The sequence below is a fragment of the Nannobrachium achirus genome (genome assembly GCF_963921795.1).
Source record: "Nannobrachium achirus genome assembly, chromosome: 2".
NCBI lineage: Eukaryota > Metazoa > Chordata > Actinopteri > Myctophiformes > Myctophidae > Nannobrachium > Nannobrachium achirus.
Window position 1 is genome coordinate 29,593,272 of NC_137811.1, and position 13,571 is coordinate 29,606,842.

Consider the following 13,571-nt stretch of genomic DNA (forward strand, 5'->3'; position numbering starts at 1 on the left):
ATGTAATACAGGCTACACACACACGCACATTGCTATGGCAAAACGCTGAGGAAAACATTGCTATGGCAAAACGCTGAGGAAAAAGACTAGGATATAAGTCTAGGATGTAATTGGTGATGTAATATGGCTACACACACACACACACACACACACACACACACACACACACACACACACACACACACACATATTGCTATGGCAAAACGCTGAGGAAAACACATTGCTATGGCAAAACGCTGCACTCCGACAATAAGAAGTCCCTGTCGGAATGGAGATATGTCTGAATGGAGACATGTTCCCGCTACAGATAGGTCTGGGATTTTATAATATAATGTAATATGAGGTATGGCTACGCACACACACATATTGCTATGGCAAGACGCTGAGGAAAACACATTGCTATGGCAAAACGCTGAGGAAAAGTGGCTACAGACACACGCACAGCCACTCTTAGGAGCGGTTTACCACCGCTCAAAAACTGCAATAAAAGGTACGGCATGACATGGTCTTCTCAAATGTTGGGTGACTGGATGATCTGGATCCCTGACTAAACTTTCACGGAATTCTCGCAGACAACCATGGTGATAACTATGGGTGACAACAACTCGAAGACAGAGGACGCATTTTTGTGCAACCAAGGGCAACGGGGCGGGTACATGTGGATTTGCAGTCTTCGCGATTGGCTAGCCAAACGTAAACCCCACGCTTATTGGCTGCCGTTCGTTCGTGGGCGTGACCGCCGCCCCAGCCGGCATGCATGCTCGAGGCTCCAGAGGACGGAGGCGGTGGTTCAGCGTAAACAGTGTGTGGGCGGGCGGCGAAGATGGCGTCCGCAAAGAAGACTGGAAGCACTAGGTCTGAAAAAGGCGTGAATGGGAGACGCTCGACCAAACAAAAAGAAGGGCCAGTGGGTGAGTTTACTGCGTCGCGTTTGAGCTGTGACATTGCGGCCACGTGGCTCTTGTTGGTCAGCGAGAGATAGCAGTCAAACAAACTGTCACTGACCGGCCGCTACTAGCTGATGTTAGCGGCTAGCCGGCTGGCTGCAAACAGCCCATAGAGTTGCAACAGTCAAGTTCAGCTGCAGGGATTTAAGCCGCTCCGTCCCTCTCTCAAAGTGCCAAGTTCTGCCAACGTGTAGTTTTGTATTCGCGTTTTGGAAATGACAGTAGAACACAGTGAGAGACGGCGGAGAATGAGATACTGTAAAACAAATGGATGTTTTGGTGTGTTGCAGTGCTTTGCTTGCCATTTGTTTTGGGACTTTATGCGATCACTTTCCTCCCTCTTCCTAGCTCTGGTCCATATCAGAGTTCTACCTAGCCTCGTAAAACCAGCCTCCCCCTAAAATGGTATAGAACTGGGCTGGTTAACGAGCTAAGAGCTACCCCCATCCCCTCCCAGCTTCCCAGCAGCTTGCCAGACATCACCAACCCAGTTTGCTTTTAGCTGCTTCACTGTCTGTCAGGACTTGCTTTTTGTGTGCTTTTTTCCTCAGATGTATTTATTTACCCTATGTTTTGTTTCTTTGATAACATTCATTTTCTCTTGTGTATTCCTTGCCTCAGTTGCTGACACGGACATTACTTTCCACCAGCACAGGTACTCAAACAAGATTAACACAGGGTGATGATGGGGGGTGAGGGTCTGGTTTAAATAGATCTAGCAGGTGGTGTTGTTGAGGAGAAGTTGGCTTTGTCACTCCTATCCAAGCCACTGTGTCATTATTAGGATTATGAACTCAATTGAGTCAAGGGAATGGATTAGTAAGTAACACTGGACGCATTAGTGCAGATAGACCGCATGAGATGAGAGAGCTCTGTCTGGCATATTGTGACAATGTGGAAAGGAGTTGTGCTTGAGGGTGTGCTGGAAGCACCATGAATCTCCTGTTGTGTTGTGACTGTGAAACAGACTCCCCACTGTTTAACCCATCTCCTCTTTAATTAAGCCACAGCTACCCTCGCCACCAAATAGAGTAATTTATCTCAAATAATAGTTTAGCAACCACTACCAGTTCCTAACAATCCCTCACACTTGTCATAGATAATACTGTATACCTAATTATAAGCTGCACCATTGGCTTGGACTGCCCCTTGCATGCTGCTTGCTTTTAGAAAGGCCCTGTGTCTTGTATGGAGACTCGCTGTGTAGGATTAATGGGATTAGAAGAGCTCTGTTCCTCCCACACCGAGCTAGCAAAGTTATCTGATCTCCGATGGTGCTGTGTGGAGTCGATGCCACATTAGCAGTGTTCGGTCGTTTTTCTTTTTCTTAAGCTCTCCAGGCTTACACCTGGTTTTACTACACGGCCAAGCTTCTGTGACTGGAATCCAGGGAAAGGGAAGCCTTGTGGTGTCCTATATATATATATAAGAGAGAGGGGTGGGTCTGCTCATTGTTGCTGACTTCCTGTTGTTGAGTGTGTTCCTGGTGTGAATGAAGAGGAATCTGTCTGGCACAAGAGCCACAGCCTCTGGCCCCCTGACTTACCGTCACGCCACAGGAACCCCTGCTGCTGACAGTCCATGTTCAATAATAACACAGAAGATGCTATTTTTAAAGGCTGCCTCTCATAGCTGTGGCAAGTTGGTTCACCATGTGAGCTAAGTGGGGCAACGACAACTATGCAGTTTTTGTTTATTTATTTTAATCTGAGCTTGTATAAAGACCAGCTCAGTCAGTGGCCTTTTGGTTAGTGTGTGCCTTGAGACTGGGAGGTCAGGGTTCGAACCCTGGTTGGATCATACCAAAGACCAAAAAATGAAACCCACAGTACCTCCCTGCTTGGCACTCAGCATCAAGGGCTGGATTTGGGTTAAGTCCCTGCGACATACTAGCGGATGTCCAGGCCAGGCGGTGTCTTGTACATCAAGCTGCCTCACGCTACAGAAACAGGAGATGGGCTCCTGAGTCCTGCCCTATGCCGGGCCTCATGGCTCGGGAAGGCTTAACCAAATGGAGGTCCATTTAATAGATAATTTTGTATACTCTCAGAGCTAAATTAAAGGCCTGTCCAAACTAAACAGAACTTTTCGTCGGAAAGGTTCGGCTCGACTACAAAATGACGTCACTCGCAACTTTCGAAAACTTTGAAAAGTTTGGTTTCGGAGAGAGTATGGACTGGCCTTAACACTCAGGAATCGCTATGGTGTTATAGTGTTCATTGGGAGGTTTTATCTCAGGCCAGCACATCGTTACAAGCACAGCTGTTGATCCTAAGACTGTTTGGGGTGTTGTAAAAACCACTCAGCATCTAGGTCTGTCACCATCGTGACATTTAACTTGACGATTAATTGCCATTCGTTCATTGCGATTACCAGATTAATACTTAGTTTTAGCCTTTAATCATAATGAATAATAATATCATTTCATAATAATATATATATATATATATTTTACTTTAAAACATTTTAAAAAATTGTGAAAATAGCTGGACTATAAACTCACAACGCGGCTCTCATTGCGATGCATTGTGATGATTTCATGCAAAAATAACCTTTGGATTATCTAAAATTAAATAACTGTGATTATGTAATAATTGTGACCGGCCTATCAACACCCTCAACTAGGCCCAGCTTTCATGTGATCAATACAACACAGTGCTCTGGAGTTCGGAGCACATACCAGGTCTCAAGTGACGCTTTGCAGAAAGTTTGTCTTGAAAACAGAGAGTAGTGTAAGCTAACTCCCTGAACAGCCAGTGTGGGTTGACAGCCTTGACCTTGTGTTTCCATTCCAAAGGAGTCTGTTTGCATTTCATATGAGAAACAGTAACACAGAGGGAGGTGTATCAATACGTTATATCAATATTAGTATAATATCCGTCAGGATCAGGACTCGAACCCGCAACATGTTGTCAAGCTGGATTACCAGCTTAGGTGACTGTACCACTCACTATACTGTGGCCCAGGCCAATTAAACGTAATGTTGATATTGCACACTGACTATATCAAGAAAGTAAAAACATGGCACTTAATTTAAAAAATCACACCAGTGTGAACTGAGCGGGTGTCGCTCTCCATTCCGACATGTCGCCACTTGACTTCTTATTGTCGGAGTGGCGATACTTCCATAGGGGTTAAGTTTAGGGTAAGGGTTAGAGATAGGGTTAGTGTCGGAATGGAGACATGTCAGAAAGGATACATGTCGGAGTGGCTGGGTGTAACCGAACTGAGCAGTGGTGTCGAGTGCGTGCGTGCGTGCGGTGCGTGTACATTTCAAGGCTGCTCAACAGCACCTCTCTGGTCACCCAGCGGTACTCGGGCAACATACAGACACACATGCATACATACATGGATACCCGCATACACAATTACACACACGGCCATGCTATGGAATTTTTTTTTTGCCGACCCCTGGTCTAAAGGTTTACGGTTCTGGTTATCTCTGTCACTGATACTGACATGCTCTGTTGTGTGGAATTCATATGTATCTTAAAGTGAACAGTGGGTTCAATAGCTACATGGTCATGATATGGAGATGGACAGGGAGAAAGACATGCAGCAAAGTTCGTCAGGAACGGGACTCGAATCTGAGATGCTCTGGAAGGTTACATTTAAGAGCCTAAGTGGTAAGTGCCTGGACACGTTTTAGCCTGACACTCAGCCTGAATTGCCTTTCGTTTCACAAAGAAATGTCTAAAGGGGCATGGCTAGCGATTCAGGGTCTGGATCCAGGCTAGCAGTATTTCTTATGACCGGCACGCTGTCATTGGGGGTTGTTGAACACAGAGGAGTAGAAACTTCAGAATCGTGCTAAGTCCTCCCAGTAAGGTCTCCTCACTGGCAGGCGAGCCAGTAGGGCAAGGGTCTTCAACAGGGGGTCCGGGACCCCTAGGGGGTCCTCAGAGTTACTACAGGGGGTCCTCCAAATCTTTGAGTGATAGAAACCTTTTTCTCCTTTTTTATATTGACCCTTGAACCCTAGCATCCATAATATATTCTGAGAACCTTAGCCAAAAATTGCAGATCTACAAGCTGCGAGGCGTTGTGAGCTTGTAGATCGGCTATGCAAAGAGGTTTGGTGTAGAGGGGAAAAGAGTAGTTAAATATCTGAAAAATGCAAATGAACACAAATCCAAAATACACTAATGATTGTGCTGTCAAGCAATGAAACTATATGGAATCTATGAACAGGTTGTGGGGGTCCCGCTTCATCCCTCTCTCTCGAGTCAGTATGTAGGTAGGCTATTCAAAATCAATAATCACGAATAGCCTGCATAACGTTTTGTACAGAGCAGGAAAACGTTTTTTTTTTTACATTTTAAATATTCAGATCCCCGGGGTGCTGAATTGTGTGCTGTTAATAAATGTCCTGTGCCTTTAATAAATGGGTAAAATACAGAGGAATAATTCTGGTTATATATGGATAGTTAAGTAAATACAAATAGTGCATTTATAGCACCTTTTATCTTTATCTTAACATTCACACACCGATGGATGAGGCAACCATGCAAGAATCCAAGCTCCTCATCGGCAATGGTTATTCGGTAAGTGTCTTGCTCAAGGACACTTGGACATGAAGCCAAGCCAGGAGGAGCCAGGGATCGATGTTTTTTTTTTATGCACTTGGCAATAAATACACTTAAATCATAACAGTTTAAGTGTATTCCTGGCTCCAATTTTATTTGGCATAAAAACATCTACTGCAAATGGTAAAGTTTAATAATATTGTATCTAAGATAAAGCTTTGGCCTTCTGTAGGCTATATAACGAGAATGAGTAATCTCTCAAAATCCCTTCGTTTGTCCAATGTCTGTGTGTAGGTACTGGAATACCCACCCGTTCTCTGGGATGGGTATTTCAGAGAGCTCACCAATGATAGTTGTAGATATTATTGCACACAGTAAAATCCTCAATGCGATGTTAATTTGGCAATTTGTAAAATAAATGGATAAATAAAGATATTTTACATTTTATGAGATGGGTCATCTTTTCCCCTTGTTCCACTTAACACTGGTTAGGGTCAGGGCTGGGGAGGTACGGGTCGTCCACGGTGCACGTGTACTGCTGCCGTTAGTCTTTCTTATCATGGCGAGCAAACCGCACTACAGCTCACTAACACTTCAGAATGTCTCAACATTTGACTAACACTTGGCTCAGCCGCTTAAATGTCCACAAGTAAATGTTCCAGGGTTCTGTGGTAATGCTAGTTAAGACGTGAACTCACATGTCTTAAAGGGCATGTTGTACTTTTTTTCATAGTAATTTTTCTCTCTCTGCGTGTTGAGCAACACGGCCAATAGGGAGTTACAGCACATGTTAATAACAGTATTTCCTCTATGGCTGTATTATTAGGTGTTTTGCAGTTTTCTGACCCGGTCTACTAAATCAACAGTTACGGATATAGCTCCCAATGTGCTCCCAAAGAATTCCTGATTTTATGTTTCACAATTATGATGTCATCGTCAATCTTGGCATTCCTGGCTCTTATTTGCTCAGCTGTTGCACCTTACAATCGTCTTAGAACCATTACGTAAGGGTTAATCTAACCAGCACATTGCCATTATGTACCATTTGATATGATGCCCATAAGCACAATGAGAAACAAAACAAAAAATAATAAAAAAATCATCATTACCAATAAAAAGTTGGATTATCATTTAAAATTGTGCATTGTACACAAAAAGACATGCTTTGCTAATTTTGTATTTATTTTTATTACACTTTTTATTTTACCATGGAAATGTAAAGATGTTCATTGGTTTCCATGCCTTTAGTTTTGAGACAATTGTAAAGGGTGCCATGGCATTGGTCCGAAGGTTCATTAGTCCGAATTTGTTACGAATACTATGCCTAACTCTAACCCTAACCTTAACCTCAGTAACCCTAGGAGTAATGAACTTTCGGACTAATGAACCTTCGGACTTATGGGCAGTCCCCTTGTAAAGGGAAAAGGAGCAAACTGGAATTAAACATTTTGTGTCTGCTGCTGAATGTCGTCATAATCATGGTTGTGTCTTCTTGGCTGTTGCCTCTCTGAATGAGCACTGTCTGAAGGTGATGGGAGTTGCAAGCTACGCAGCCAATGAGGGCCAACTTGGTTACTTGGTGTCAGAGGGTGAAAGGTAACTGGGTTCCAGTTGAATCCAATACTGTTTGTCCAAAAGCACACGGTATCCATGTGCACTGTCCAGTGTCCTCTTGGCCAGTTGGATTATTTTGTTTTGTTCCCCTGTGTGGGTGAAGAGTTGTTACTGTAGGATGGTGCTGGTATGTGTCCCAAAGGCTCCAGTGGCCTTTGAAAGGAAGAGTAAAGGGGAAACGAGCAGAGGAACACTTTGCCTCTGGCTCTGAGTGGGACATGGTATGACAACAAGGCCAACCCAAACCCGCAACACACATCGGGGGAGTTTCCATGTGAGAGACGAGGGAGCCATAGCAAGCTAGAGGACACATTTGCAACACCCCGTCCCTCTCCTCCTCCCTCCCCATCTTCCCCGCTCTTTCTCTCTCTCTCTCATTCTGTGTCTCTTTTTCTCCATGCTTTCATTGCTGTCTGGGAAGTGAGGAGACAGACGAGGACAGAGACATGAACTCAGAAGCTGGTAAAATGCTACCTTTTCTGTTTTCTTTAATTTGTAGACAGTAGGAGTGTAAGAAAATATCGATAAACTTGTGTATCCGCAATATTGTTTTGTGATACTGTATTGATATTTTCTTTTAAGCAAATGTTAATACCTTTTGTTCAGAATCAGATTCCACAAAATATAGTGCTATGATGATGTATCTCATAGGGACTGTGATGAATACGAAAAAATGCTGATCCCACTGTTCTGAATTTATGCATGTGGTGTGGTGTGTATACTGTTTACCTAAAATTAGGCCCTGATGTCAAATAAATCACAATATATTCATATCGCCTATGCTTTCAGTATTGCAATAATATTGAGTTGTAACCTGTGCATCGGGATATGAATCATATCACCAGTTTCTTGCCAACACAGTTCTTGTAGAACGAACACACACACACACACACACACACACACACACACACACACACACACACACACACACACACACACACACACACACACACACACACACACACACACGATTACAGGCCCCAGCAGGAGTCATTATGTCCGTCGTGCTGCCAGTGGCAGTTGTAGTGCATGATTTATTGATGTACCCATCTTCATCTATGTTTAATGTGCAGAGAGAGACTACTGTAGGTTAAGGTTTGTGTGGTCTGGATTCTGTTGTGTTGTGGACCATTTTTGGTCCTACAGATGCCATATAATGCTTTAAATAAACGCCCAATGCTTAGTGTAACTGTTGGCACATTTCAGAGGAGGCCCTAATCACAGTTTGAACATGCTTTGAATGCTTTGTGTTGACATAGTCAGAGGAGGCCCTAATCCCATGCTTTGAACATGTACTTTGCAGATTTGAATAAACTGTGTTTGATTTATCGAGTACTTCAGTTTTCCGTCAGACCTTGGAGCCAAAAGGATAACGCAAAAAGGTCCTGGGGACTTGTTTCAATTGTGGTCCTCCTAATATGTGACATCCCAGCAGTGGCTTCTAGCCTCTGCTCAGTGTGGCACAGCTCTCGTGGTTGTCGTTGCCAAGTGGTTTAGGAGTAGGACTGAAAATATTGATTATTGTACACTGTACAGTATATCAACAAATCGATTAACCACTGAAGAGTTGTGTAACACACACAACAGTGTTGTGTTGTGTAGAAACTGTGAAAACTGATCTGTTGTGAACTTTTAGATTGGCTATTTTGAGTCATTTAAAAATTTCTTAAAAGCCCTGAAGTGGTTTGTTGGAGCCTATAGAAATGGTGCGACATGCAGAGTTGACGGTCATTGTGTGCCTGTAATCATTCGATGAGCATTTTGCCCAACTGTTCTCATTTGCAGAATGTGGTATGCATCAGGGGGCATAATGCGCCTAGGCCTCCTCGTCATTAAACACGTTTTAGAGCAGCTTACAGTATGCTGATGCAGTCGGTTCATAAGGTTTATACGTAGTTTATTCTATTAGCATAATAATGCCTATTGCCTTGTCATGTTGAAATATTACCCCTCCACACTCTTAATTAAGCAGTCTAATTTTACTGTTGGCCATGGGCCCAAAACTAGTTTGGCCTGAAAGTGAAACATTGTGAACTGGTGGCTCCAGTCCTAAGCCAGTATTTATGTCCCTGCCTGGGCCAAGTTTGTTTTATATATATATATCTAGTTATATATTAAAAAGTCTAATTACATTTTATATTGCCTAAATTGATTGATCTGATTAACCACTTAGCTGAAGTCCTATTTCAGTGTTTTTGTTTTATTGCGTTTTCCACTAGTTAGCGATCAGGGTCCCATCCTCTTTTACAGTACACTTTAAGACTTAATAAGACATAATAAGACAGAATAAAGCCATAATAAGAAATAATGTGTTTGAGCTAATATATTTTATTAGACAGAAACAAAGACAGAATAGTAGAAAGAGCGAATACATTCTCTGGCACCGTCACCTGCCGCGGAACTGCAGCGGCAGACACTGCCGCACGACCGCTAGTTCGACCAGCAGTCGCACTGCATCGCCGGCGATAGGACCAGCAGTCCCGCCAGTAGGACCGGCGGCCGCCGCACGGACCAGCAGGTCCCGTAGCGGTAAACTGCCCGTCCGTGCGGTGGTGGCTGCCGCGGCAGTTACCAGCGATGCCGGTGCCAGATAATGTATTCACTTTCTGCTATTCTGTCTCAGATACCACCGCACGGACGGGCAGTTTACCGCTACGGGACCTGTCGGTCCGTGCGGCGGCCGCCGGTCCTACTGGCGGGACTGCCTGTCCTATCGCCGGCGATGCAGTGCGACTGCTGGTCGAACTAGCGGTCGTGCGGCAGTGTCTGCCGCTGCAGTTCCGCGGCAGGTGACGGTGCCAGAGAATGTATTCGCTCTTTCTACTATTCTGTCTTTGTTTCTGTCTAATAAAATATATTAGCTCTAATTACCAACACATTATTTCTTATTATGGCTTTATTCTGTCTTATTATGTCTTATTATGTCTTAAAGTGTACTGTAAAAGAGGATGGGACCGCGATCAGCCCCATGTTGTGGTAAGAGTGGAATCACAACACCAAATGAACCCCCTCATGACATCATCAAAAATCGGTAAATGGCCCATCCCAAAACTGTCATTTCTCCACTTCCTCGTTTAGCCTCGCTTCTCTGTATAAAACAGAGGAACTGGAGCAAGGAGTATCTCTGGGTAGGAGAGCCCAAATTACTTGCTTTTGCATGTCCCCTGAGATCGATCCAAAAATAGGAACATAGTCTGTGACTTCTTGAAAAGGTAAGTAAAAATGAAGAAAAAAAAAAAAAAAAAAAGCTGGCAGTTTGTTTAGTAGTTTGATTGATATTCTTGGTACACAATGAGTTAGTCTTAGAAGGGTATGGTTGTGTCTGTTCTGTGTTTCCAGAGGTTTCTCAATGGAAAAGTCAACATTGATCATTATAGTTGCTGGTTGATATTGATAACGACATTTCTATGTGTATCAAGGGCTTTACCCTGGCCTGACATAAACGGCTGAGTGCCTACGCAAGCGTCATGATCTAGCTCTGTACTGGCTCATGTTGCCATGTGTTGCACAATTAGTGTGTGTGTGTTCCTATGTCTTTTCAGGTTTAATGCATTCTCAAGCACTGGCTAATACATTAATTCTCAGCAAAACCCTCTGCCTCAGGTGGTGCACACATTGCTGTGTGTGTTTTGTCAGTCTTTTGTGTGCTAGCGTGGCCCATACAGTTAGCAGCTTGATTTTAAATCTCCACAGATATAATTAATATTGACCTCATGATATGAGACTACCTGATATAGCTGTCTATATTACCGTAAAGTGATACAATATGGCTCTGCTGCTTTCATTCTCTGCCCCTCTGTCTCTCTGTCTCAAACCATTCATTTGGAGTCATGGGCTATTGCCAATGCAGGGAGTATAAATCCCAAGACAGTTGAGCCACTGTGGAAGTAGTATGAAGTATGCCCTTAGGTCTAGTTTGCTTAATATTTGTTAATAAGGCATTCATTTATTCAACAAATACCTGCTTTATTTTACCCTATTTGGTCCCTTTACATTAGCTGGGGTTAGGGGCATATATGTACAGTATACACTGTATACTGTGGTGATGAAGCCCTTGCTTGTCTTGAAGTTATTTATGCTGCTGTACTGTGTGGAGCGCATCTCACTCACTAGGGATTTGCCGCTGTGCTCCTTGGCCCAACATCACCAACTAGTGATGGCTGATGGGTGATGTGGACAAAACACAAAATCAAATGTCACAATGTTTTTGACCAAACACTGCTATCGATATTTGTGACAATAATGTATTGTAAAACATCTTTAAATTAAGTTGAAATGTAAAAACGAAAGGGGAAAAAAGAGGTAGAGGTAGAAACAAAGAATGTTTTGTATAGCGACTTGTGATTTTGTTGATCTATTTGAACTAATAGTGTGAAATAAGGGTTAAAGACCCCATGAAATGACTATTTTGGGTATTTTATTTTGAAGTTTCAGTTTGAAAAGGAAGCCTGTGTGTTTCTGAACCAATCCGAGGGGACCAGCGCTTCAGGCGATGGGATTTAAAATCTGAGTAATGGGAGCCAGCAATGGGAAACAAACAGGTGAATGTAATCAAAGGTTCATTTATATGCAAGCGGACCTGTCTATGTCATCACTTTTTGAATTTCTGTTCACAGGAAATAATTAAGAATGGCCTATTTAGGGACCTTTGATATAAATATACACAAAAATTGTTTATTTTCTATTTTTTTGGCATATAGTGTTAGGAATGCCCATATGATTACCACGGATAAGCTCTAAAAGTGTGAAAAACATATTTTTCATTTCACTGGGTCTTTAAAGGAGCACTTTCTAATTGCTCTTTGTCTCAGAGGATGTGCTGTGGACCGTTCAAAAAGCTGTCTACTAGTGACATCATCGGTAGGCAGGTTTGGTCATTTCAACCAAGATTTCAAACCTTTATTTATATATCTTTTAATACTGCAAGAACAATGTCTTCTGTGTTCTACACATTTTATAAAGAGAAAGGCTGACGTGTTGATTTAAAGCTGCAATCCATAACTTTTATATCCTACCCAAGATTCAAACCTGGATCTCCCTCATGGGAGAAGTAGAACACGGTTCTACAGCTCTGCCAAGAAGCAATCACTGTTTGAACAGGATAGATATTACATTTATGAGCTTCAGGCAAGAATTGCTTGTTAACCAGTAAGTTGTCCTATCAAACAACAGGGTTTACAGTCATTTCTCAATGGAAGAGTAGGGAGACCAGACCACCTCTCCAACACTGCAGATATACTAGTTATAATGTATTACTGATATACTGAAATAGTGTGTCTTCTTCTTCTTTCGTGTATCGTCGTCTTTGTTGATTGGTTGAATGGGAGGCCATGAGGTTGCTGTCGTCTACTCCCCCTTGCTGACGTCGGCCTAGGCAGGGCTTGAACCACTCAACCTTCCGCATGAAGGGCATATGCACTAACCACAACGTTGCGCCCCAATAAGCAAGCCATCAGTGCCAATTGCTCAGATGCAGAGCTGCCTGTGCCAGGATTTGAACCCATGACCTTCTGATGATGAGTCAAGGGCTTTTGCAACTGAGCTACCATGACTCAGTTTTTTAGACGTCTATTGTTGTCTCGTCACTTGTCGGTAATGAGTAATTATCCACCCCACCCATGCTGATGAGCAGATTGAGGACAGTCCCCAGGAGATGAGTTCACCTTTGTCCCACTCCCTACAGTTTATAACTGATGTTTGCATTCAGTTTCTGTTAAATCCTATTGTCGAAACGTTGAGTTTTTCCTTCTCAACATTACCTATCGTGATCAGCACCTCATCAACACAGGTGTGTGCTCCTTTCTGTCTGTTAACAAGCTACAGTATATTGTATTCGCATACCGATACTATGCACCCTCAGTTGTTCACCAGTAGTATATCTACTGCAATTCTAGGTAGTCATGTGTTGAGTGCATGCAAGTGTGTGTGTGTGTGTGTGTGGGGGCCTGTGGGGGGAGGGCTATCCTGTGTGTTTGTTTTTCCCAGCAGTGTAAGTGAAGCTCCTTTCCTGTCTCATGCTTATAGATCTCGGTGCATTTGGGTCAGATTAGCCTGGATTTACATAGGTTAATTTCAATTCTCGCTTCAACACTCATTAACCACTTAAACCCTCTATACTGTTCTAGTAAACTAATTAACTAATACTTGGTTCACCTGGGTGGGCTCTGCACTTGTTGGTCCACTCTTTCCCCCCCTTCCTCTACTCTAAATCTCTATTCTGAAAATATCAGATTTACAAGCTCACAACTGATAGTGAGCTGATATATCTGCTTTTGTGTGAATGTTAGGGTTCAAGCTGTTAAAATGAGATCTAGATCTTTTTTTTCTTAAAAAAAAAAAAACTGACAATAATGCCTAAAATGTTGTTATCAGTATCAGCGAGTATGTCAGTCTATGCCGTTCCCATACCATGTCATTTATCACAGTTCATTAATACAGTAATATTTTGAAATGATGTTGCACTTTAACTATTATTTATGAATTT

General features: G+C 42.8%; 1 protein-coding gene across 1 annotated transcript in view; it reads left to right on the plus strand.

The window, feature by feature from the left end:
• Positions 1 to 817: 817 nt before the first annotated feature.
• LOC308297553 (hormone-sensitive lipase-like) overlaps positions 818 to 13,571 on the plus strand; it is a gene marked incomplete at its 3' end in the record, with an annotated part of 58,159 nt that continues 45,405 nt past the window's right edge. The window contains exon 1 of the mRNA XM_080741010.1: positions 818 to 911. Coding sequence (XP_080597136.1) covers positions 824 to 911 — 88 coding nt within the window. The 5' untranslated portion in view covers positions 818 to 823. The remainder of the gene's footprint in view (positions 912 to 13,571) is intronic.